Genomic DNA, 26426 nt, shown 5'->3' on the forward strand with positions numbered 1-26426 from the left:
TCCCTGTGGGTGGTAGGGGCCCAAACACCTGGACCATCCTGGCACATTAGCAGGAAGCTTTCAAATACAACTGCAGACCTCTCAATAAAGTCATACAGTTTATCTTTCAGTTCTACTTTTTCTTGGTAAAACTCCTCGGTGTCCTCCACCCTCTCTGATTCCTCTCTTGACTGCTCTCTATGACTGTTGCACAAATATTGCCCTGGAACTTTTAAAAATATCCTGGCAAATCGTTTTTCCTCTTTAATGGACTGAACCCCTGGACCCATTTCTTAGATCTTATGTCTCTCTCTTTTTTTTTTTTTTTTTTTTATGTACACCTTCAACTTTGTGAGTAAATCTACCAGGAAGTAAAAGGGTGTAGTGGTACAAAATTACCAGATCATAGTCCTGTCTTCATACTTAATTAGAAATAGAATTCTAGTTTGAAAGTCATCATCTAGAATTTTAAAGGCGTTATCTTCTGTTTTGACTATTGCCACTGAAAAAGTCAGATGATATTCTTTCTCTTGATTCTTTCTCTGTTACCGGTTTGTTCCTGGAAGCTCTATGATCTCATCTTTATTTCCGATCTGAAATTTCACAGAGATGTACGCTCATGTGGTTTGGGTGTACTGTGGGCTCCTTTAGTCTAAAACAACACTTGTCTTTCGGTTCTGGGAAATTTCTTGTTTTGTTTCATTAGTAATTTCCTTCTGTACTCTCTGTTCTTTGTGAAGAAAGTCTATTAAATATTGTACTTCCTTTTTTAATCCTCTAATTTTCTTTTCTGTTTTTTTTTTTATCTTTTTATTTTACTTTCTGGGAGATTTTCTCAACTCTAATCTAAACCCTTTCATTGAACTTTAGATTTCTGCTATCATATTTTTTACTTGGCTATAACAATTATGTTAGTGCTATTTCCTATCCTGTGAATATTCTTTTTTAAAAAAACAACATTCTGGTTTTGTTTCAAAGGTACTATACAAGGGTACTTCAAAATGTTCATGGAAAATGGAATTAAAGATAAGTTGATTTTAGTGCCAAAAATTTTGAGCTCCATAGATAGTGTTTTCAAAATACACATTTGTCATAATTTTTTGAACACTCTAATGTACATGGATCTGAAAAATTTTTTGCATCAAAATAAACTTATTTTTTTTTATTTTTATTTATTTATTTGAGAGATGGAGTTACAGGCAGTGAGAGGAAGAAACAGAGAGAAAGGTCTTCCATCCACTGATTCACTCCCTAAATAGCCTCAATGATTGGAGCTGTGTCAAGCCGAAGCCAGGAGCCAGGAGCTTTCTCCGGGTCTCCCACGTAGGTGCAGGGGCCTAAGCACTTGGTCAAACTGCTACTGCTTTCCCAGGCCATAGCAGAGAGCTGGATTGGAAGAGGAGCAGCCAGGACTAGAACCAGCGTCTATATGGGATGCCGGTGCTACAGAGGGAGGATTAACCTACTGAGTCACAGTGCCAGCCCCTAAACTTATCTTTTATTTCCATAGTCCATAAACTTTTTGAAGTATATGCATATATTTTCTTCTCTGATTATAATAATATTGGTGTTGAGTTTGTTTTTTTTTTTAAGATTTTATTTATTTTGAAAGAGTTAACACAGAGAAAGAGAGAAACAGAGATCTTCCATCTGCTGGTTCACTCACCAGATGGCTGAAACAGCCAGGAGTTTCATTTAGGTCTTCCACAAGGATGGCAGGGGCTGAAACACTTGAGCCATCTTCCACTGCTTTTCCCAGCCCATGTGCACGGAGCTGGATCTGAAGTGAAGCAACTAGGACTTGAACCAGCCCTGTATGGGCCACTGTTCCAAGCAAAAGCTTTACCTGCTAGGCCAGAACACTGGCCCCTGCAATTTCTTTTAATTCATTTTTTGTTTCCTTCCCTTCATTGTCTTGAGAATTTGTTTGTTTTATTTCGTTTTTGCTAGAGGCTGCCCTCACTTCCTGGTGATCCTTAAGTATTAGCTGCATTTAAGAGGGAGAAACTAATATGCTGATGGGAGCTTTGTGTCTGTGAGTCTTAGGCCATTCAAGCTGCTATAACAGTACTGTAGACTGGCCTGCTCATAAACAACAAAAATTGGTTTCTCACAATGCTGAAGGCTGGAAGTGAGATCAGGGTGCCAGCATTGTCAGGTCTTAGTGAGGGCCTACCTTTGGAGTGCAGACTGTCAGCTTCTTGTTGAATCTTCCTGTTGCAGAGAGAGGAAGCAAGCCTTCTGGGGACGCTTGTAACGAACGATTTTAGTGCCATTCATGAGGGCTTCTCCCTCATAACTTCATCTAATCCTTATTTACCCCGAAAGACCCCACCTTCAAATACTATCACATTAGAGAGGAGGGTTTCAGAATTTCAAGCATTCAGTCCATAATAGTAAGCAAAAGTTATTGTTGGTGAACTTTGAAGCAGTTGACAGAGCAAGAGCCCTGTTGTTTTTTTTTTTTTTTAACTTTTATTTAATGAATATACATTTCCAAAGTACGAATAGTGGATTACTATGGCTTCCCCCCCATACCGTCCCTCCCACCCACAACCCTCCCCTTTCCCACTCCCTCTCCCCTTCCATTCACATCAAGATTCATTTTCGATTATCTTAATATACAGAAGATTATCTTAGTATACATTAAGTAAGGATTTCAACAGTTTGCTCCCACACAGAAACATAAAGTGAAAAATAATAGATGATTTTTTTTAATGATGATGAAATCAGATCAGACCTATTGTCATGTTTAATCCCAGTGAGAGTCAAGTTGGGAGTTGATAGTTTTTTTTCTTTTCTTTTCTTTTTTTTTTTTTTTTTTTTTTACAGAGGATCAGTTTAGTATGCATTAAGTAAAGATTTCAACAGTTTGCACCCCCATAGAAACACAAAGTGAAATATATTATTTGAGTACTCGTTATAGCATTAAATCTCAATGCACAGCACATTAAGGACAGAGATCCTACATGAGGAGTAAGTGCACAGTGACTCCTGTTGTTGACTTTACCAATTGACACTCCTGTCTATGGCATCAGTAATCTCCCTATGCTCCAGTCATGAGTTTCCAAGGCTATGGAAGCCCCTTGAGTTCTCCGACTCTTATCTTGTTTAGACAAGGTCATAGTCAAAGTGGAGGTTCTCTCCTCCCTTCAGAGAAAGGTACCTCCTTCTTTGAAGACCTGTTCTTTCCACTGAGATCTCACTCACAGAGATCTTTTGCCAGAGTGTCTTGGCTTTCCATGCCTGAAATACTCTCATGGGCTTTTCAGCCAGATCTGAATGCCTTTAGGGCTGATTCTGAGGCCAGAGTGCTATTTAGGGCATCTGCCATTCTATGAGTCTGCTGAGTATCTCACTTCCCATGTTGGATCACTCTCCCCTTTATTTATTCTATCGGTTAGTGTTAGCAGGTACTAGACTTGCTTATGTGCTCCCTTTGACTCTTAGTCCTTTCATTATGATCAATTGCGAACTGAAATTGATCACTTGGACTAGTGAGATGGCATTGGTACATGCCACCTTGATGGGATTAAATTGGAGTCCCCTGGTATGTTTCTAACTCTACCATTTGGGGCAAGTCAGCTTGAGCATGTCCCAAATTATATATCTCTTCCCTCTCTTATTCCTACTCTTATGTTTAACAGGGATCACATTTCAGTTAAATTTCAACACTTAAGAATAACTGTGTATTAATTACAGAATTAAACCAGTCATATTAAGTAGAACAGACAAAAAAACTACTAAGAGGGATAATGTATTAAGTTGTTCATTAACAGTCAGGGCTATGCTGATCAAGTCACCGTTTCCCATAGTGTCCCTTTCACTTCAACAGGTTTCCTTTTTGGTGTTCAGTCAGTTGTCACCGATCAGGGAGAACATATGGTATTTGTCCCTTTGGGACTGGCTTATTTCACTCAGCATGATGTGTTCCAGATTCCTCCATTTTGTTGCAAATGACTGGATTTCGTTGTTTCTTACTGCGGTATAGTATTCTAAAGAGTACATATCCCATAATTTCTTTATCCAGTCTACCGTTGATGGAGCCCTGTTGTTTATCTGGGGAATTTCGCTCGGTTATCAGTCTGTAGGTCCTCTGGCTTGAGCCTCTTAATTCCCAGGGAAGGAGTTCTCCAGGGATGTAATCCTGAGGATCTGTTTCAGGAGCCAGTTAGGGGCAAAGGTCTAGACGTTTCTCTAACCAGTGTAATCCCTCCTTTTCAGCTGCTCCTGGGGTTCTGGAGTCCAGAAACTCTCCAGTTCAACATCTTTAGAGAATAAAAATCCTCTCTGCTGCCCTGGTGGTAAAGCAGTCGTCACTTTGCTGTGCTGGCTAGGGCAGGGGTTGCTGCAGAGTCCCCTGTTCTCGGACTTTTAACCTGGCCTCCCCTTTTAGGCCCCCTTTACAGCATAGCCTTTAGAAGTACTTACTAGGGCCTCTGATTTCTGAGCCTTTCTAGTGTTCCCTAGTAAGAACGGAATCATGAATAGCCTTGCATGCAGTTTGCACGTTAACTCATTTAATCTTGTGAAGTGCTGCTGGTATCTCCCTTAAACAGGAATCTGAGGCCTGGCAAGGCCGAGCTTCTGCCTGGGATACCACAGGAGACACAGAGTAGACTCAGGATCTGAATCAAAGCAGTCTGTCTGAATCCAACCATGCTTTTCAGTATAGATCAGCTTGCTTCCCACTGCTTAGCCCATTTCTGCAAGCAGTTAAGGGTCTCTGCTCTGCTAAGTCAGTTACCGCAAGTCCATTGACTTTCCGTCTTCCAGAATTTTGGTGATGCTTATCTGTTCCATGTTCTCTCCCATCCCCTTTGTCTCTGCTTAAGCCTGTTGTATGGCTTCACTGTCAGTTTGGGAGCAGAAAGGAACAGAGATAAATGCTTGTGTTCAATACATCTATTTTAACTGACGTCTCTCAAAATTCTTAATACTTCACCTATTGTTATGCTTTGATTTGTTGTTTTCTTTCTCTAGTATCACCCCACTTAATGTATGGTTCCTACTGTTCCCAGGTTGCCGAACAGGTGAAGCCAAATTGACAAAAGGATTCAACCTGGCTGCCCGGTTCATCATTCACACAGTGGGACCTAAATATAAGAGCCGCTACCGCACAGCAGCTGAGAGCTCCCTGTACAGCTGCTACAGAAATGTACTTCAGCTGGCAAAGTATGGTCTGCTCATTTCCTGAACTAGCCATGCCATACATTGTTAAATGCCCCAGTTTTTTTTTTTTTTTTTTTCATTTATCTATTTGAATGACAGAGTTATACAAAGGAAAGGAGGGAGAAATCTTCCATCTGCTGGTTCACTCCCCAAATGGCCACACTGGCCAGGTAAAAGCCCCTATTTTAAAGGTGAAACCTACCTACTGAAGTAAAATTTTAAGGAACTTAGGTAGTTTAGGAAGACCTTAAATTTAGGAAGACCCTCTTCAGGCTTAAAAGGATAAAGCAGATTTGGGTGACTTGAGAATTAACCTGTTCCCTTTTTATTTAGGCTTTAACTTGAAATAATATGTCCCCTAAACAATTAAGTTACATATTAATATGATTATTAAGTGATGCAATTAGATTAGCTGTCATAATGGGTTTGTTGAAGAGATAGGGAAGAAGGTGAGCTGCATTTTGAAACTAACTGTGGGGGCTGGTGCTGTGGCACAGCGGGTTAACGCCCTGGCCTGAAGTACCGGCATCCCATATAGGGGCCTGTTTGAGACCTGGCTGCTCCACTTCCAATCCATCTCTCTGCTATGGCCTGGGAAAGCAGTAGAACATGGCCCAAGTCCTTAGGCCCCTGCACCCACATGGGAGACCTGGAGGAGGCTCCTGGCTTTGGATCAGTGCAGCTCTGGCCATTGTGGCCAATTGGGGAGTGAACCATTGGATGGAAGATCTCTCTCTCTCTCTGCCTCTCCTCTCTCTGTGTAACTCTTTCAAATAGATAAATAAATCTTAAAAAAAAAAAAACAAACTGTATTCCTGTGTGAGTATCATGAATGCAGTGCAGTTTTTGTGTTTCTGTTTGCAGAGAGCAGTCAATGTCTTCCGTTGGATTCTGTGTCATCAATTCTGCAAAACGAGGTTATCCTTTGGAAGACGCAACACACATAGCGCTTCGTAAGTAGTATTGGAGGTGCGGTATAAAAGTGAGTCTTACAGTTTTTTTTTTTATCAACAGTCAAGTAGTTCTAGCCAGAGAAGATTAACTGACTAATTGACTAATTGATGGTGGCAGCCTGGAAGGAAGTGTCTATTGAAGGATTACAGATTTCCCAGCTTCCTTTCTTGAGTTGATATTTTTGGTCATTTGAATAAAGGCTTGGAAGACTTGCCTATGGAATTGGAAAATGATTCTGACACAAGAAGTATGGCCAGTGCATTAGGTAGTTGAATTAGGATTCAGAATAGCCCTAATAGTCTACAATAGTGCAGTCAAAACATATTTCATAATATCATGTTTGTATGGCACTTTGCTTTTTTTAAACAGCAGCTCTCACGTATGATATTTGAATATAAAACTCTGCATTTATGCTTTAGAAAGACTGATCTCAATCAATATGAGCCAAAACATATACGACATTCAGCTTAAGAAAGACCATGACCTACCTGTATTACAGTTAGGTTCAGACCACATCTCTAGTTTTGTAGGTAGTTCTGGATATCATAGTTCATAAGACATTGACAGACAGTTTGAGATATTCATGGTGTCCCTCCTACAGAAGAGCCAGCTTCTATCAAATGTCATCTCCCTCTTCAAATGTCTAAAGGAGTGCTGTTGCCGACTTACTCTGTGCTGCATTTGCCAAGCAGTGGTTCTTGGCTACAGGCAGCGGTGCCATCATAAACTACTTTGAGCATCCAGTGAAAGAACACTGTGCGAGAGTGCACATAATTACAGAACGTGCACACTGTTTCAGGAGGTTTGCAGGTGCTCGTAGGATTGTAAATGATTCCAGAAGGCAAATCTAAGACCAAGTTACAAAGAAGGAGATTTTGGTCCCTTTTGAGATCAGACTGACGATTACAGGAAGCATTTTGGTAAAATCCTTCTCACTGGGAACATTCATGCAGAGCCTCCTTGACCATCTGTGGCAGATATTGTAGAAAACATTTATCATTTGTAAGGGAAACCATCCTAGGTCATCTTTGAGACCCAAATTTAAAGACAAACTGAATATCATATCTATCCAAAATTACAGAGTTCTCTGAATGTATAAAATTATTGTTATACAACCTAAAATTTAGCGTGAAGGACCTATTCTGTCTTAAATAGTCCTTTTAATTATAACATGTCTTAAAAATGAATATCTTTACTACTTAAGGATTTTATAATAAATATGTATACATATATGTAAATATGTAATAGTTATAATTCATATGTATATATGACAGCTTTTTTTAAGGTTTAATTTTTGTTTGTTTGAAAGACAGAGTTAAAGAGGGAGAGGGAGAGAAGAAGAGAGAGAGACAGAAAGATCTTCCATCCACTGGTTCACTTCCAAAATGGCCACAACGGCCAGGGCTGGGTCAGGCCAAAACCAGGAAACTGGAGCTTCTTCCAGGTCTTCCACATGGGTGCAGGGACCCAAGGATTTGGGCCATCCTCTGCTGCTTTCCCAGGCACATTAGCAGGGAGCTAGGTTGAAAGCAGAGCAGCCAGGACTCAAGCCTGTACCCATATGGGATGCAGCTTTACCTGCTACACGCTAACACCAGTCCCCTCGACAACTTCTTGAAAGGCAGGGATCTTATGTTTTCGTTTTTGTGTGAATGCTTGAGTTATGGTATTTTCAGGGGCCAGCTCTGTGGGGTAGTAGGTAAAGTCACCATCTGCGGTGTCAGCATCCCATATGGGGCTGGTTTGAGTCCTGGCTGCTCCGCTTCCAATCCAGCTCCCTGCTAATGCACCTGACAAAGCCGCCAAAATTGGCCTGAGTGCTTGGGCCCCTGCACCCACATGGTTGACCTGGAAGAAGCTCCTGGCTCCTGGCCTCAGATCTTTCCAGCTCTGGCCATTATGTCCACTGGAGAGTACACCAACAGACAGAAGATTCTGTGTGTGTGTGTGTCTTCCCCTCTCTCTAACTCTGCCTTTCAAATAAATAAATAAATCTTTAAAAAAATAAAAGAAAAATATGGTATTTACTTAAGAAATACAAGTATGTATTTTTTAAAATGGGCAGAAAAATTGGATTTAATTTCATCAACAACCCTTGTTTTAGTGTGATGTCCATTACACAATTAAAAGACTCAGGGTTGCAGGACCTGGAACTTAGATCCAGGCTTTGTGACTCTTAAGTCTGGTCACCTGTTAGATTAGGTAACTCATCATGCTTAGAAAAGACCTGTTATACCTTGCCTGTCTTCTAAATGGTGCCTTTCCCAATGAAAATTCCTGCCTTGATATTACTCCTTCTCTCAATGCTTTCAGCAAATTTTGATGTTCTGATTCCTCTTATCCCTTTCCCTATCATCTCATAACTTCTATATTTCCTTTCTTGTTAAAGTAATTTTAAAGAATAGAAGTTTAGGAGAAACAAAATTTTCCATCCACTGGTTCATTCCCCAAATGGCTTCATCAGTCATGGCTGGACTGGGCCAGTCCAAAGCCAGGAGCTAGGGACCCTATCCAGGCCTCCTATGTGGGTAGCAGGGACCCAAGAACCTGGGCCATGTTCCATTGGTTTTCCAGGCACATTAGCAGGGAGCTGGATCAGAAGTGAAGTAGCTGGGACTTGAACCAGCATTCCAATTTGGAATGCCACTATCACAAGCAGTGGTTTAACCCACTGCAACATAACACTGGCCCCAGGAGCATTGTTTTGCATGGAATGCATTGGATAGAGAGTCAACAAGATTGCTCTTTGGTCCCAGATAAATCACTTAATATAGTACCATAGGAGAGGTCAACTTGAGAGTGATGGGTAATAGCAGGTGAGGATCAATAGAGGATATAAGCGACTCTGTTGAAGCAATTTCTAGGAATTTAAGTGGCAAAAATGAAATATATAGCTCTCAGAGTGGTTTCATTAACTTATATTTTAGAAGACCCTGTTGATCTATTACAGATCTTATTATGACACCTTAAATGTAGTAAATCCAATAGCAAAACTGTAGCATCTCATTTTTTAAAATGCACAAACACACACATAGAGACAATGATGCTGCTTTCTTGAATACTTTCTCAAGCATTTAAAAACAAATGCCTGTATATTATTGTATCATATATGGTCCAGAAGCAAATCTAATGATAGAATACTTAAGTCCATACTATGAAAAGCATTCTTTTTAAACTGTTATCAAAATTTACTTCATTTGAAACCTAATACTTATATCTTCTTGATAGACACATTGAGATTTTTTTCTATTTTTAGTTAATTTTTATTTAGTTAATATTTTTAGTGCAGTTCAGTTTTTTCCCAGAAAAAAAATAAATATCTACATTTAAATAAATGGATTTATTTTAGTCAGCACAAATTTGAGTAACTATTGCTGTTGTATTAGGTTCTTTGCTGAATGCAAGAGGATACAGTGGTATAAAAAAAAAAAAGAAAAGAAGGCGGGCGCCACGGCTCACTAGGCTAATCCTCTGCCTTGCGGTGCCGGCACACGGGGTTCTAGTCCCAGTCGGGGCGCCAGATTCTGTCCTGGTTGCCCCTCTTCCAGGCCAGCTCTCTGCTGTGGCCCGGGAATGCAGTGGAGGATGGCCCAAGTGCTTGGGTCCTGCACCCCATAGGAGACCAGGAGAAGTACCTGGCTCCTGCCTTCGGATCAGCGTGGTGCGCTGGTCGCAGTGCGCCAGCCGTGGTGGCCATTGGAGGGTGAACCAACGGCAAAAGGAAGACCTTTCTCTCTGTCTCTCTCTCTCTCTCACTATCCACTCTGCCTGTCAAAAAAAAAAAAAAAAAAAAGAAAAGAAAAAAGAAAAGAAGAAAATGAAAGTTTTTGTTCTTGTGTTTCCAGGTTGAGAATATTAATGTCCCATATGTCACTGTCACCAGTTAAAGGGTAGTCACTAAACTTTAAGCATATGACATCATGGTTGAAGGCAGAGAATAGTGTACAGAGAATAGTGAAACTTGAAAGGAATGGTACTCACTAGCAGTGTGGACTAAAGTCACGTCATCGTCTTTTCCACCTCTTTTTGTAGAAATGCTTTTGTGTATGAACTCTGCTAAGAGAATTCAGTTTCGTTACTACTTGACATTGTATTTTTTCTTCCAAAGGAAATACTGCAATTATCTCCTGCAAAACTGCTATGTGAGAATGTTAAGACTTGGTATAAACATAGATAGAATAAACGAAAATCCCATTTTGAAAGCTCATTTTTCAATAAGTATTAAGGAAGACTAGAAGGAGAAATGAAAAATAAGTTACCACCTAACAGAGGGAAAGTTAGGAATGTTTGTTCAGTCCTTCAACAAATTAGGATGTTGAACAAGACAGGCAATATGTATATAACCAGAACCATGTATTACTGACTCTGTTACTACTTACTACCTACTTGTGAATGATTGCATGTCATATCCTTAAGGTATGCTGTGTCTTAATTATAATATCATATTAATGTAAAAAATGCTTTACTTTGAAAAGTTCACATCCTACCTGTTAAATGTTTTGAGAAGTTTACAAGTAGAAAGATGTTCAAAAGATATGTATTCTCCTCCATCAATTTACAATGAATTATGTCCCAACAAGCCAGTGGTTAGTGAAAAATGCATTAACACCCAATAAACCCATTGAAGAGTAGAAAAATTGTAAGTCAAACCCAAGCCATTATAAGTTGAAGACTGTCTGTATAAGAGGAGCACAGGAAAGGTAGAGTTGCACCCAGAGGGATGGATTTTGACTGGGTCTTGAAAAATGAGTAGGAATTCAAACCAAGGGAAGGGAATGTTGGAAGAATGGTATTCTAGTGAAAGGCAGGTAAGCAGCATGTTGTAAGTACAGCAAATAAATATATTTAGCTAAGACCTAAGCTATACAGAAGGAATAGTTGGGACTAGGACTAAGGAACAGAGTAGAGGAAGATGGTCAGTTGGCAGGGAGGGGGAATATAGAGTCATGCTGGAGACTGAATCTTAATGCATAAGCTGTGCAGAGCTGTTCCGCTGTTTAGTAAGAGAGGTAGCATAAGAAGATAACTCGACCAACAGTGCATGTGCAGACTTAGAAAAGAAAGAAACTTGGAGCACAGGTCAGAGCTTATTGCTGATGTCTATGTATACATTGAGAACCTGAAACAGCTGGAACAGAGAAGGAATGATATTAGAAATACTAGCAATCTGGTTGAAAGATCATGGGAAGCACTTGAAAATACAGGATGAAGGAAGAGTGATTCAGGTAAAGGAATAGGTTTTGAACAGGGGAGAAGATGCAGGTCAGGATTTGGACCTGTTAAGGACAGAACTCTGGAGGACAACATTTTAAAAGGGTAGGGTCATGGGCATTACGGACTAATGCAAGTTGGGAACTGAGAAGGCTGCTAGGTCTTAAAGCTGTTGGAGATAACATGAAATTAAGAAAACGAAATTCAGCTTTGGTTTGTCAGAGGGTGTAAGGCTGAGAAGGACACCCAATACTGTAACTGAATGCATGGGTAGACACTTGTGCTGGGTCAATAGGCCCTGGGAACGGAGCATGTGCTGGGTAAGAGAGAAGTGTCTGCAGTCAAGGTCTGGGAATAGAGCAGGAAATGAAGTTCCTAAGGTTGTGAGGCCTTCATTCAGGGGAGAGCAGAGAGGACACACCGTAAACAAGGAACTCCACAAAACAAGTCAGAGCGGGATTTTCATGTAGGTTGCTCTGGGATGATCTCACCAGTAGAGTATCACTGAGCAGAGATCTGAAGGAAATGAGCGGGGATCCGTTACAGAAACAAAACTTGCAGAGTTTCTTTTCCATGTAAATTGTTATTTATTGAATAATCCATCTATTCTTTTTCTTAGGCACTGTAAGGAGATTTCTAGAGATTCATGGAGAAACCATTGAAAAGGTCGTATTTGCTGTCTCTGAACTTGAAGAGGTATTTTGATAATTGTAGTATTAAATCTTATGTTCTCTTTTAAATGTTTGCATTTGTCTTATATATACTGAATTTCTAGCAGACAAATCTTGATTATCTATGTACGAATTTCACAGTGGGATTTAACTATCATTGAAGATTATTTTGGAAAGTAAAAGTCAAGAAGGAGTGTTCATATTTTTCACTGCTAAGTTGTTGTCACTCTAAGTGGAGTCTCACAGTGCAGGTGCTCTGCTCTGCTCCTTCTGTTAGCTCTCACGGCATCACCTTGTCACCCAAGCCGCAGGTGTCTGCGCAGCATAACCAGAAACAACCATGTTGGGAAATCTGTGGTGCTCCCTGAGCTGGAAGCAAGTGCTAGGCCAGCTTAGGGGCTGGTGTTTTATAAATTGTGAGATTTACATGTTTTTGTTACATGTAATTAAGCTGAGTATGTTTCAGTTTAATTCAGAACCATTTTAGAAAAGCAGTTCTTTATTTTTGTCTTAATAGGTATTATTTAGTCTTAGAATGCTCCATCCTATTTAGCTTCTAATATTTCCTATTTGTATCTCTGAACAAGTTACTTCATTGTCTGTGCTTTGGCAAAATAGGAAAGGGATTATGTCTATACAAATTATAAAGAGAATGTTTCTGGTCTTCATACATACTTTCTGAAAACATGATGCAAGAGGGGCCAGGTTGTGGTGTAACAGGTTAAGCTACCGCCTGTGACGCCAGCACTGTTTTGAGCCCCAGCTGCTCCACTTGCAATCCAGCTCCCTGCTAATGAGCCTGAGAAAGAGGTGGGGAATGGCCCAAGTACCTGGGCCCCTGCACCCATTTGGGAGACCTGATGAAGCTGCTGGCTCCTGGATTCAACCTGGCCCAGCCCCTGCTGTTGTGGCCATCTGAAGAGTGAACCAGCAGATGGAAGATGTCTCTTCCTCTCTTTCTCTCTTTCTCTAACTCTACCTTAAAAAAAAAAGGCAAGATTGTGGACAACACAAGAAAACTGATGGATAATGATTTCTTTTCTTAAATTTTTTTAATTTTTAATTTTTGACAGGCAGAGCTAGACAGTGAGAGAAAGAGAGACAGAAAGAAAGGTCTTCCTTCCGTTGGTTCACCTCCCAAATGGCTGCTACGGCTGGTGTGCTGCACCGATCCAAAGCTAGGAGCAGGTGCTTCTTCCTGGTCTCCCATGCGGGTGCAGGGCCCAAGCACTTGGGCCATCCTCCACTGCCTTCCCAGGCCACAGCAGAGAGCTGAACTGGAAGAGGAGCAACCAGGACTAGAACCCGGGGTGCTGGCACCGCAGGCGGAGGATTAGCCAAGTGAGCTGTGGCACCGGCCAAGGATAATGATTTCTTGAATGATCTTATTGTCCTTCTATAAGGTGATTTCATCATTCTTATGTTTGATGATTTTAATTTAGTCTTTTTTTCAATTAACAGAATATTTGATGAGTAGTATTGAGTAAAAATAATTTCTAGGATGATGAAAAAGCAAAATGCTTCAAGATATAGGAAAAATAACACTGAACACCTAGATGTATCCTGGGTTTGTAACTGAGTCCAGTGGACTCATCCATTTGGAAATTATAAGGTAGAATAATTTTATTCTATTTATTTAAAAAAAGAAAGAAAAAAGACTCAGGGAAAGAACAAAAGCCATGAAATTGCAATCCCTCACAAGTAGAGATGTAAAAAAAGAAAAAAATCCCTCAAAAACAAAGCCTGTGTCATGTGCCTTAATGCACACTGAGTTAAGGAGGTCTCAGCACAGCCAAGTCATCCTTCCAGCAGCCCCCTCAGTAAGTGAAGGTATCCAGGTTCAGTGAGCTGGAGTTGCCAGCATCATGTCACATTTTACTGGACTAGCTACCAAACGCAGATCTTGGATACAAGAACCAAACAGCACTAATCTGAGCTCGGGAGAGGTAAGGTGTGTATTCCTGATTGACACAGGCTGTTGTTACAGTGTTTGAGTAGCACCCAGCACTGCTCAGGCCATACCTTCTCTTTGTGGTTATTTACAGAATGTCTTGCTTTTCTGACACAGGCTACTTACCAAAAGCTGCTACCTCTGTACTTCCCAAGGTCATTGAAGGAGGAGAGTCGATCTTTGCCCTACCTACCTGCAGATATTGGAAATGCAGAAGGGGAGCCTGTGGTACCTGAACGGCAGATCAGAATCAGTGAAAAGCCTGGTGCTCCGGAGGGTGAGTTCTAGAGTTCTGCCTCATGAGGAGGCAAAGGTACTGATAAAAAATCACCACCAAGGAAACAGGAAGTTTAGCTTCATCTTTGGGAAGCTCTCTGTTTGCAGGACTCAGATTCCTAGTCCTGATAAGATTTATTCTTTAAATTAAAATTTTTTTGAAAAGTATGTCTGGGGGCTGGTGCTGTGCTGGCATCCCATATGGGCATTGGGTCGAGTCCCAGCTGCTCCACTTTGATCCAGCTCTCTGCTATGGCCTGGGAAAGCAGAAGATGGCCTGAGTCCTTAGGTCCCTGCACCACATGGGAGACAAGGAAGAAGCTCCTGGCTCCTGGCTTGGAATCAGCCCAGCTCCAGCTGTTGAGGCCATTTGGGGAGTGAACCAGTGATGGAAGTCTCTCTCTCTCGCTCTCTCTTTTTCTCTCTCTCTCTTCCCCTGCCTATGCCTCTATGTAACTCTGCTTTTCAAATAAATAAATAAATCTTTTAAAAAAATCTGTCTATGGGCACGTAGGTAGGTAAAGAAATACTTCCCAAGTCTGTGTTAGGCAATGAGGATTCAGGGCTGCATGTAACACGTTCTTATCCTAGTCTCCTACAAGACGGTAGTGTAGCATGTAATATTTGAAGTAGCTGAACAGTGTCCTCCAAAAGCTCTGTTAACTTAATGGCAAGAATACAAGCCATTCATTTTGTCTCTGTGGGTGGTACACTCAATGTAGGTCACAGGAGTAGTTACAGCACGTTAGGCCGGAGCCTTGCTGAATCCTGCACAACAGCTTGTGCTGATCATCACCCAAACACGTTCAAGGTCAGAAATCTCTCAGTGGAGACCTGCCTCTCGGGCTTTACTGCTGAAACTTAGCTTGAAGTCTACCAAGTTAGGGAATTACTGTGAAACTACTAATGTGAACATTTCTTTTAAAAATGAGTATCAGTTTAAAATCTGTGGAAGAATACTTGACTGCTTTTTAAAATTTTTATTTATTTTATGTACTTGAGAGGCAGAAAGAGTTCCTATTCACTGGTTCACTCCCGCAGTTGTCCACAACAGCCAGGGCTGGACCAGGCCAAAGCTGGGAGCCTAACCTTCCATCCAGGTCTCCTGTGTTAGTGGCAAGGATCCAGCTACTTGAGCCATTACTCACTCAAAGTGTGCATCCTCCACTCCATTTATCACCATATTGTTTGAAGGTGAGTGGAACATGCGATCCCCTCCCCACCTGCTACCACCAAACTTAAAATGACGCTTGAGACCAATGAAGAATGGTCTAAATGAGAATAGAAGAGTTTGTTAAGGAACCTTGCGTATAGCATTCCAAACTAGGGAAGACTGGTGATCTGGGCAGAAACTGTAGAAACATTTTTTTCCATGCGAGGTGGCAGCAGGGGAAGGATTGTATAAATTTATTTAATAAGGAAATAGGGTAGAAGCTGTTTTTTAATATTCTTTTTTGTTTGGTTTATAAGTTAACCCCTCAGGTGTCCTGCTGGCCTCTCCAACCTTATCAGGAACACCTGTGGTAGCACTTAAACTTTATAGTGACTCTAGCTAGGCTGGCAGATAGTCAGTGCCCCTCTGAGAAACAGAAATGGGCTTCCATTGTAGCATAGTGGATAAAGCTACTATATTGGCACCAGTTAGTGTCCTGGCTGCTCCTCTTCCAATCCAGTTCCCTATTAAAGGCCTAGGATAAGCATAGGAAGATGGCCCAACTGCTTGGGCCCCTGTACCCATGTGGGAGACCAAGAAGAAGCTCCTGGCTCCTGGCTTCGGCCTGGCCCAGGCCCAGGCCCAGGCCCAGCCATTGTGGCCACTGGGGAGTAAACCAGCAGATGAAAGATCCTCTCCTCTGCCTGTCTCTCTCTTTTTCTCTCTCCCTCTCTGTCTCTCTCTCTCTAGCTCTGACTTTCAAATAAATAAATAAATCTGAAAAAGAAAAGAGGTCAAAGTGAAGGGATGAGATGTGAGACAGCATTGTTAAGAGTTTGCTGTCAACCTAGTATAAAGACTCATATCAGATGTGGCCGGGGAGGCTTATAAATGATCTAGCAATAGTAAATGTCTGTTAACCAAGCTTTGCCGGAGGGACACCGGGTACTTTAAGAGACCCTCCAGTAGAGTGGATCCTTGAACTAATTTCTTCTCCATAAAGTACATTTAGTGTGATGAGGAGTAGGGAACAGCAAATGCTGGGCAGTAGGTGAGATTTTTAACCAATCCTCAGAGTACTTGACTTGTTTTCACTGCTCTGAAAAAATATTTGTTCATAAATACTTTCAATTAATATATTGTCTGTTAAAAGTAAATTCCTCTTAAGAGACTGAAGAAATATTATGATTCACAGGTACATTTTAATGAAACCAAACCTTTCTAAGTTGTTGGCCCATCACAGTATGAGGAGCAGTGAAGTAGGTGTGGGAAGATCCCGGCTGATGGTGAGCCAGGCTGGAATTCAAGTGATGGCACTGCCTTGGGAAGTGCCCCATGATTTAAAGTTTGTTATTTTATTGTTGTTCTCCTTGTTACCAGGTCTCGTAAGGCAATGGGTCCCAGGCTAAGAGATGATCTCCTAAGAGAGTGGCTTCTGCTACCCAGATTCACATTTATCATACAGACACATCAGAAAGTTTACTTATGAATTTGAAGTGACAGCTGTAGGTGTTTCAGAACAAAATGATTATGTTGGTTTGACCATAGAAGAAAACCAGGTTCCTAAACTATAATTAAAATATTTCCTAGTGAGTGCGGGTTATTCCCTGTGATACTGGTCCATCTGTCTTCCTGAGGACTTTACCTGACAGAAGGGCTGGGCTTTAGGTGCCAGTCAAGTGCTCCCTCCTTACACAGAGCTCTAGGACTGCTTCTAGACATTAATTCTTTATCTGTCTCTTCTGTTAGATGCTGTGTGGCAGAGCTATCTCTTGTGAGCCCAAGTGCAGTCTAATTACCATGTGTAAACTCAAACATAGTCTAGTTACCTCTGTCTTTTTGTTGATGATCACATTCTACTTTTTTCTTCCTAAAGCTACACCCAGGTAGCATTGATTTAATTTTGCATATTTCTAAAACTTGTATCATACATGACAAGCAATTTCTTGCATTATTTTGGTTCTACAAATGCCTAACTCTAATTTCATTTTCATTCTGAAAACATAACCCTTATCCCCTGTTTTTGACACCTCACAGTCATCTCCATTGCAACATTTACAGTCTCTTTTCTGTTTAGGTTCATCCTAAGCTCTCTATTGATAGTGGTATTTTCGTTACAGACAACCAAGAAGAAGAGGATGAAGGCTTGGGAGTTGATCTCTCTTTCATTGGCTCTCATGCTTTTGCTCGAATGGAAGGAGATATTGATAAGCAAAGAAAACTAATCCTGCAGGGACAATTATCAGAGGCAGCACTGCAGAAGCAGCATCAAAGAAAGTAAGGCAAATCCCTTGGGAATGTCAGATGTCTAAGGACATGAGAAACCAGAAAGGGACCTTGCATCTGCCCAGTGATCCACATATACACATAATGTGTTTTAATTTATCCTTTGTGATGTCTGGTGAGGAAGATACCATCCCCATTTTGTAGATGCAAATGCTCCAAGTTGAGTAATTTATCACTGGTCACAATTAGTAAGTGGTAAAGTCAACATTCAGACAGGTCTGATTTCAGCACTCCTATCTAGTGTCTCCATGTGAGGAAATATTCTAAAAGTAGAAGTTAGGAAAAAGAAAAGGCAATTACAAAGTTTTTACTTTACTACATTTAGAATCAAAGCATTATCTACAGTTTTATTAAATTTAAAATTTTGTTTTCTCTCTGAATTAGTCCAAAGTTCTTATAAAGCATCTGACCCATTCCATTTCTTCCAGGTGTTTTCTAAAGAATTTTAAATAAGTTCTTTTTAAAACATAGGAGCAGCTATCATTTATTTGTAAGCTTTTCTAAAGATTAACAATGCTTATAAGGCTAACTGCTTTTCAAAAAATTATACAGAGGAGAAAAATCATAAACTATAAGTATCTGCCATCAACTTTTAAGGTTAGTTGATATGTGAGCATTAAATAAGATAACTTAATTAACTTGATGTAGCAGCTGGTACTTAATAAACTCTTAAAATTGGCCATTACTGTTCCCTTAAATCTGAGCAAATTGTGGACTGTTTTACCTTTGAGCTTTGGTGCTTTCTGTTCCTTTTGACTGGAATGCTCTCATCTTTCAATTCCTGCCTGTTCTCCACCTTTCATCTTTAAAGCATTGCCCTGGAGACCTACCTTGCAAGTCTGGAACAGATGCTTCCTGCTGTACACTTTTTTTTATACCCTGTACTTACGCAAAGCATAGCATAGCATTTGTCATCCTGTTTTATACTCTTAGGCTGGATGTTGTCAGTCTTCATTTATAAAGTGGTAGTTGGGATAGATATCTCTGGAGTGTCTTGTAGAATTAGAATTCTTTATGTCCTCAGTCCCAGGTCGTCAGTGTATACTGATTTAAAAAAAAAAAAAAAAAGCAGTTAAGCCACCAGAGGGCACCCGTGAACAGCTTTTTAAAAGGATACAGTCACAAATGATACTTTGAGTGGTTTCTGGGCCTAACCATGTAAACAAATCATCTGGCAAACATGTTTCTTCCAATACAATGACTAGGCTGTCTCTCACATGACTTGGCATCTTTTTTTTTTTTTTTTAATTTTTTTTAGCATTTCTCACATTGTGATTTATACACTAGGAGTTCTCAAAATTTTTGATCTCAGGTCATCCTATTTGCACCCTAAAAACTTGTTAAGATCCCAAAGAGCCTCTGTTCACATGGGTTATATCCAACATCACTTATAATATGAGAAATTATCTACTAATTCATTATAAATAACTTCATTTTAAGGATATCTCTTTATTTCATGAGAATGTAGCATTTTATATTTTATTTCAAGTGTTGCATATCTTTTAACATTTCTCTCAATAGGAGATAATTGGATTTTCTTATCTGTTTGTAAACTGATACAATAAGTTGTTTTGGGTAAAGTATATAAGAAAATCTCACCTCACTCAGATAGGTAGTTGAAAAGGGGGAAAGTATTTTAATAGCCTTTTCAGATAATTTTGGACATTCTTTTATACCATACCACAATTTGCTAAATGGTAGTTTCTTAAAGTTCAACTATTAGACAGATTCTTAAGCAATATTCATGAATCTTTATACTGTTCTGACCTGCAGTTTGAACAGATTTTATAATAGGAATTTATAGTTAGACTTTATGACATCATATTTTGATCTTCTGGAAAATATTGAATCAATGAATTATTCAGTTCTTCCAAATATTGAGACAGTTCACTACATAGTATAAAAAATTATGTTTGTTGGTGTCACTACCAGTCTCAACAGAAAACCTTTAAATATTATGAAACTTCTAGTGATGATAAAAATTTTCCAAAGTTATATATATTTTTTAAAACTCAAGTTTTATCATTGGCAACGTTTATCATTTAGCAATCAAATGCTGTTTTTTATTTTTCTTTTTTTTTTTTAAGATTTATTCATTTATTTGAAAGGCAGAGTTACAGAGAGGCAGAGAGATCCTCCATCTGTTGGTTCACTCCCCAGATGGCCACAATGTCCAGAGCTGTGCTGATCCGAAGCCAGAAGCCTGGAGCTTCTTTCTGTTCTCCCACATGGGTGCAGGAGCCCAAGGACTTGGGCCATCTTCCACTACCTCCTCAGGCCATAGCAGAGAGCTGGATCGGAATTGGAGCAACCAGGACACAAAGCGGTGCCCATACGGCATGCCGGCACTGCAGGGGGCAGCTTTACCCACTACACCACAGGGTCAGCTCTGGTTATTTTTCTTAAGGCAGTGGCATTACTTACTCATTTTTGAGAAAACAACTGCCACATACTCATGGAATAGCCATAGTTTGTCTGCCAGTCATTCTGTGAGGTAAAATATGGGAGTCCCATGCGAAAAGCAATTAGTTCCGCTTGCAACTCAAACAGTCACACAGTGCTTTTCTTCCACACACCTCGTACTTCAGTATGTGGAAGTACTCTATGTGTCCTTTCCATTTTGTCACACAGTAATATTAAAAAGATGGATTCTCAAGGGTTGCTTTAATGAAGTTAATATTTTTTATTCCCGCATTGAAGACATTAACCCACTGCTTTTATTCCGCAAGTATTTGGCAATAAAGAATCCAAAAACTACTTACTGTGAGAGTTGGGTGCCTTTGCCTTGATTTGTGATAAGGCCATCGCCAGGCATTTTCACCTAGCACTTGCTTTTGAACTGTCAGTGTAAATGTCAACACAGTGAAAAAGACATAGAATGTCGTGGTGTGATTATGAACACGTTGTTGACTTTGCAAACCCCCTGAAGATGCCCTGTTCAGGGGGGTGCAGTCCACACATGAGATCCACTGCTCTCTGGGCACTCCCCACTACTTTATCACTGGACGGAATTTTGGTGAGCACCTGGACCAGCTTTCCAAAGTGGAGTCCACAGTCTATGAGCGATGGAATCACCAGGGTGCTTGTTAAGGTACTCACTCATGGATCCCACACAAAGTGTCCTGCATCAGCACCTCTGCTGGAAGGCCCCAGAATCCTCCTTTTGAAGCTTCTTAGCTGATTGTTTTGTGCCCTAGATCACTGATCCAGTGTGATGTGACCTCTTTACTTTTCCAATAGGTCGAATGACGTTCCCACATTTACGGTTCATTGAAGAAGAGCCTTCAGAGTTGCCACCATAGCGTGGCTGCCTTCTCTGCCATCCTCCTCAACCCACTCACACACCAACCTCAGAGAGGTTGGGCAGGGACTAGAGAGAGGGTTTTTGTGTTCACAGCAAGGAAATGCATGCTTATCACCTTTATTGGGTCAGCCAAGCTTTTCTCTCTGCATGCTCTCACTCTGTCTCTGCTCTCTGTCTCACACACACATACATGCTTACATGTCACATATCTTCATTTCTCCAGGAAATGATACAGATAACCTGTAGTATTTTAAGTTTGTTTCGGGGCCGGATCCTTGTTTGTCTCTTATTTAAATGAGTTGATTTGTTTCACTTAATTAGTACTGCTCAAGTCAGTATTAAAATAAATAGGTACTGACTAAGTCCACACTTTCTGGAAAGGAGTCCTCAGCCAAGGAGTAGATTCTGGGAATGAGTGTGAAGACAGCTTGTAAAACACTGTCCTCAGTGCTGGTGGAGGGCCTGGATCCTAACAGTCAAGTTTGTTACACAGTTGATTTTTCTATTGGTTCAGGAAACATTCTAAAAGATACAAGTATCTAGAGATAATAAGGCTGTCCCTCTCTTGGGCAGCTCCTACTTTCAGGTGTCTGAGGCATGAAGGTATGTCGAGGCAGGAGTTCTTAGCAGCTGTCAGGTTGCTGTGCACATCCCATCAGCACATGGGGGCAGACTGGATGAGCAGCACTGCCTGAGTCCCACAGCCGGAACCAGGCGGCATCCTCTGCCATCCCATTCTCTTCAGCTGTGTCTGAATTTAAACAGTCTCTGGTTCCCCATTTACACGCTCAATGTCTGTGAGAGTTGAAGATGCAGCCTTGTCTTACATCTATAATGCAGAATACTTCAAAGTAACATTAAAAAGAAACATTTTAGACAAAATAACAGAGTTTATTTGAGCAAAGAACTATTCAGGAATCAGACTGCACTCAAAACCAGAAGAGGTTCAGAGAGCCCAGCTCTGGAGTATGAGCAGTGGGACATTACAAGCTAAGTGTGGAAGCAAAGAAATGATTTGATTGGCTGTAGTTAGACATTTTTGTTCTCTGTGAATGATCCAGCTAATTGATTGTGATTGTCTGAATCTCTCTTTGCTTGTTGTTTTTGTTATTTCCAAAATTGACCAGTTGCAAGGAATGCCTCTAAGTTAAGTTTCAGTATGGTTGTGTAAGGATTCTGGTTATGAAAGACAACAGCCTCAGACTGTTGACCTCCTTGCTTTGCTTTAACCATGATAAAAATAGTTCTCGAAAGTGTGGTCCAGAGAATTTCATACCCTTTCTGGTGGCCTGTGAGGTCAAACTTGTCATAATGTTATTAAGACTTATTTTCCATTCTCATTCCCTCACAGTTTTCAGTGGAATTTTTCTAGAGGCTACTTAACATGTAACCTTGAAGTAGATTAAATACAAAAGCAGATAGGAGAATCCAGCAGAAATTAAAGAGATTTGCAAAAATCAACAGTACAAATCTTCTTCATAAACACAGCTTTTTTTCATGAAAAAGTTATCTTCATGTAATTGGTTTTTTATTGTTTTTAAATTAATATTTTTTAAATGTTTGTCTTTATTTCTAATATTGTAAATATTGACAGATATGCCTGACATAAACAAAAGATCTTTCGAATCCTCAAAAATTTTAAAAATAGAAGAGTCCTGAAACCAGAAAGTTGTAGTGTTAATGAGTGCTTGTTGAGCTTATGATGTAACTAAGCACTAAGTAATCTGCTTGTGTACTTTGTCATGTTTAAGATTGCATGTTACAGTTTTTTGAAATTTATTTCTCTTGTTCTTTCTAAATCAGTTTCTATTTTCAAATAATGTTCTGTTGATTATATTCAGGTTGAACAGATGTTGAACACATTTTTATCTCTGAGAGGGAAGTGGGTTTTATTATCTTTTTCAAAGCCTTCCATTCTCTTATCAGTTGCAATGCTAAAGGATGTCATTGATTGGCAGTAGTTTGACTCTAGTTCAGCCTCCCTTGTCCAGAATGTCTGGGACCAGATGTGTTTTGGATTTCAGATTTGGGGGGATTTTGAAGCATTTGCCTAAACAGCAGTGATAGATCTTAGTGATGGGACAGAAGTCTTAACACACCATTTGTTCTGTTTCAGATGTATCTTCACATATCTTAAGAGTAATTTTGTACACATTTTGAGTGCCTATTTTTTACTGTGACCCATCACATAAAGTCAGTAATTTTTCATTTGTAGTGTTGTGTTGGGTATTAATACTCAAAAACTTTTGGGTTTTGGAACATTTTGGGTTTGGAATCTGGTTAGAAGATGCCTAACATGTATCACTACTTTGTAGCACTGTGTTAACACCTAAGTATCCCTTGCAGTATTTGTTCAATGTCTGAAAAAAATTAGACATGTTGTCTAATTCTTAGACTAACTTTCTAGGTCTCCTGTTGTGTTCTAACTTTGATTTGGGTGTGTCATAAGCTAGAAGTTGGTTTACTTAAAGAAATTCAGAAAGAAACTAGATATTCTTTTTCGAAGATTTTGAGATTGTAAAAATGATTTTACTGTAGTATTTTCTTTCTTTTCCTTGGTGTTCCTTGGTTGATTTACAGTCCAATTGCCTGTGACTCTTGTTATTCTCACAGCAAAAACATCATCCCATTCATTGTTAAATATTAAGCCCTTACTAATAATGTTGTGCTGTAGACTACTGGTAATGCAGAGCGACAAGCAGGCTGATAGAGCCTCCACCCTCGTAGGGCTTAGAGTCTTGCATAAAAGAAAAATGTTAAATCAATTAGTACTGGATGCAGTAAGAGAATAGAACAAAGGTCGTAACTGAGTCTGCGATAGACAGTTTCATAAGGTCTAGAAAAACTGTGAATTCCTGAGACAGCATTTTCCCTGGGATACTTGTTTTACACAAATAGGTTAGTTACTGGTCTTTTAAGAGTGATTTGTTTAAATTTCCTTTATCATTCAATCTTTGAGTAATCAGGTGAATGGTAATTAATTAACTGGAAGGGATTGGGTTATGTTAGCTTTGTCGAACTTCAGATGATTACAACCCATTGAGAAACTCTGTAGACAGTATTTCTGCCATTCTACTTTTGCCATCATTTTGACATATTGTGTGTATTTTTTTATGTATGATTATTCTATTTTTCTCATCAAGTAATAGAAACTTGCTATTTGGGATAAGCAGTACACAAACCAGAAACTATTTTGAGCTGTTGATACTTTCCTGTTTTAGCTTTGTTCTGATTTTTGGATTGAAACAAAGGATTTCATGTCTTTACTGAAATAAAATACAAAAAGTACAGCAAAAAATAAGATGCAATTTCTAAGCGATATAATGGAAAACCTAAAATAGTCTTTGAATAATAAAGTTTAGAGGAAAACAAGGCAAGCCTCATCTCCGTTGAATGCTGAGATAAGCATAGCATCTTTTGTTTATACTCCCTCCCCACAACTACTGATGACTGGAAGAAAAAAATATGACTACCTAATCAAACTTATATAGTCTGTAGTGGAGGTGGAGGAGACTTACCTGAAATAAAGAGGAGGATGAAGATTGCAATCATGAGTTATTGGACTAAAGTTCACCTAAAGGTGAATTAGAAACCTCAGCAGCACCAGTTTCTCAGCAGTGATTTTTTTTTTTAAAAAGATTATTTATTTGAAAGGCAGAGTTGCAGAAGCAGAGTAAGAGCGAGAGAGAGAGAGATTGGTCTTCCATCTCCTGCTTCATTGCCCAAATGACCACAACAGACAGAGCTGGTCTGATCTAAAGCCAGTTCTGGTTCCTCTTCCAGATCTCCTTCATGGGTGCAGGTACCCATGGTCTTGGACCATCTTCTATTGCTTTCCCAGTCCACAGCAAAGAGCTGGATTGGAAGAGGAGTAGACAGGAGTTGAACCGATGCTCGTATGGGATGCTGATACTGCAAACAATGGCTTTACTCGCTATGCCAGAGCCCCTCAGCAGTGATTCTAGCCTTTTTAAAATCATAAACCCTTTAAGAATCTGTCAGAAGTCATAGACCTTCTTCCCATGTTCCTAGATTTTGCCAACCAGAAACTATCATTGGATCTCAAGTTGCAAGTCACAATTAATCAAGGTTAAAAGCATTTTGACACCATGGACTAAAATCATTGCTAGATGGATTAAGGACTTTTGTTTTGTTTTGTATTACAACTCATGAAAGAAGTTATAGGTTGGGATCTTTCAGACCTTAGATAAAGAATATATTTCTTAAATAAGGCATAAAAAATACTATTAACAAAAAAGAACCTTTGCTTATATTAAAATTAAGAACTTTACTTTTCTTTAAGTAGAGCCAAGAAAGTGAAAAGCAAGTTACAGAATGGGAGCATATATTCACAGTACACACAACTGGCAAATGGTTGTATTCAGAATATGTAGAGAACCACATATCAGTGAAAAAAGGACAACTCAATAAAAAAAATGGACAAATGCTATGAACAGGCTTCACACTGAGGAAGAAACAGGTTCCATAACATGAACAGGATCTCAATCTCATCAGTTACAAGAGAAGAAACATATCATTTCAAACCTGGCTGGCAAAAGTCAAAACATCTGATAATACCAGTGGTCAAATAGGATGTGGAATCACAGGATCTCATTCACTGATTATAGAAGTATAAATTGGTGCAATGCTTTGGAAAAGAAGTTTGGCCTTAACTCCTTAAATTGTACGTACCCAATAACCTAGTGCTTCCACTGCTTGCCATCTGTTCAAGAGAACATACGCACATGTGTACAGGGGACATGCAAAACAAGTTGATGGTAACACCGATCACAAAAGCAGAAACCTGGGACTAGCCTGAATGCCTATCAATGGGAGAATGAATGAAAAAAAGACAGTTTTCACATACTATGAATGCTTATACATTATATTAGTTAAAATGAATGAACAAGATGGAAACCCAGTTTGATAGATGAATCTTAGCAATCTATTAAGTAAAAAAAAAAAAAAAATCAGACCCAAAAGGTCACATACAGCATAACAAACTTTTTTAAATTGTTAAATAAAAACTTGGTACATTGAATACATATAGATGAATGAAAACAATATAAAAAGGAAAATCAAGGAAGTAATGAACATAGGATTCTGGGTGATGGTAAGAAGGGGCTAAGGCTTAGAACTGGAGATACATAACCACGTGGTTAGATACAGGTTATACAATATAAAAAGGAAAATCAAGGAAGTAATGAACATAGGATTCTGGGTGATGGTAAGAAGGAGCTAAGGCTTAGAATTGGAGATACATAACCACGTGGTTAGATACAGGTTATGTTGAACGTGTTAATTTTTGTTTTAGGTGTTAAGCTTGGGGATGTTTACTACATCATTTTAAAAACCTGTACCACACTTTTTTAAAGTGTACCATGCATGTACCAATGAGTGTTTTGAAACAACAAGCATATTTAAGTCTGTTGTGTACCTGAGTTCCAGCTTTAAAAATGGTTTTTTAGA

General features: G+C 39.6%; 1 protein-coding gene across 4 annotated transcripts in view; it reads left to right on the forward strand.

Annotated features, from left to right (window-relative positions):
- Positions 1–26426, forward strand: part of GDAP2 (ganglioside induced differentiation associated protein 2) — a 69490-nt gene that overhangs the window by 18328 nt on the left and 24736 nt on the right. For all 4 annotated transcript variants that reach the window (XM_002715714.5, XM_051857360.2, XM_008264590.4 and 1 more), the window contains 5 exons: positions 5001–5154; positions 6016–6104; positions 11936–12012; positions 14056–14215; positions 17488–17644. In XM_002715714.5, the coding sequence (XP_002715760.1) occupies positions 5001–5154; positions 6016–6104; positions 11936–12012; positions 14056–14215; positions 17488–17644 (637 nt within the window). The remainder of the gene's footprint in view (positions 1–5000; positions 5155–6015; positions 6105–11935; positions 12013–14055; positions 14216–17487; positions 17645–26426) is intronic.

This window comes from Oryctolagus cuniculus, chromosome 7, assembly GCF_964237555.1.
Source record: "Oryctolagus cuniculus chromosome 7, mOryCun1.1, whole genome shotgun sequence".
Lineage (NCBI taxonomy): Eukaryota > Metazoa > Chordata > Mammalia > Lagomorpha > Leporidae > Oryctolagus > Oryctolagus cuniculus.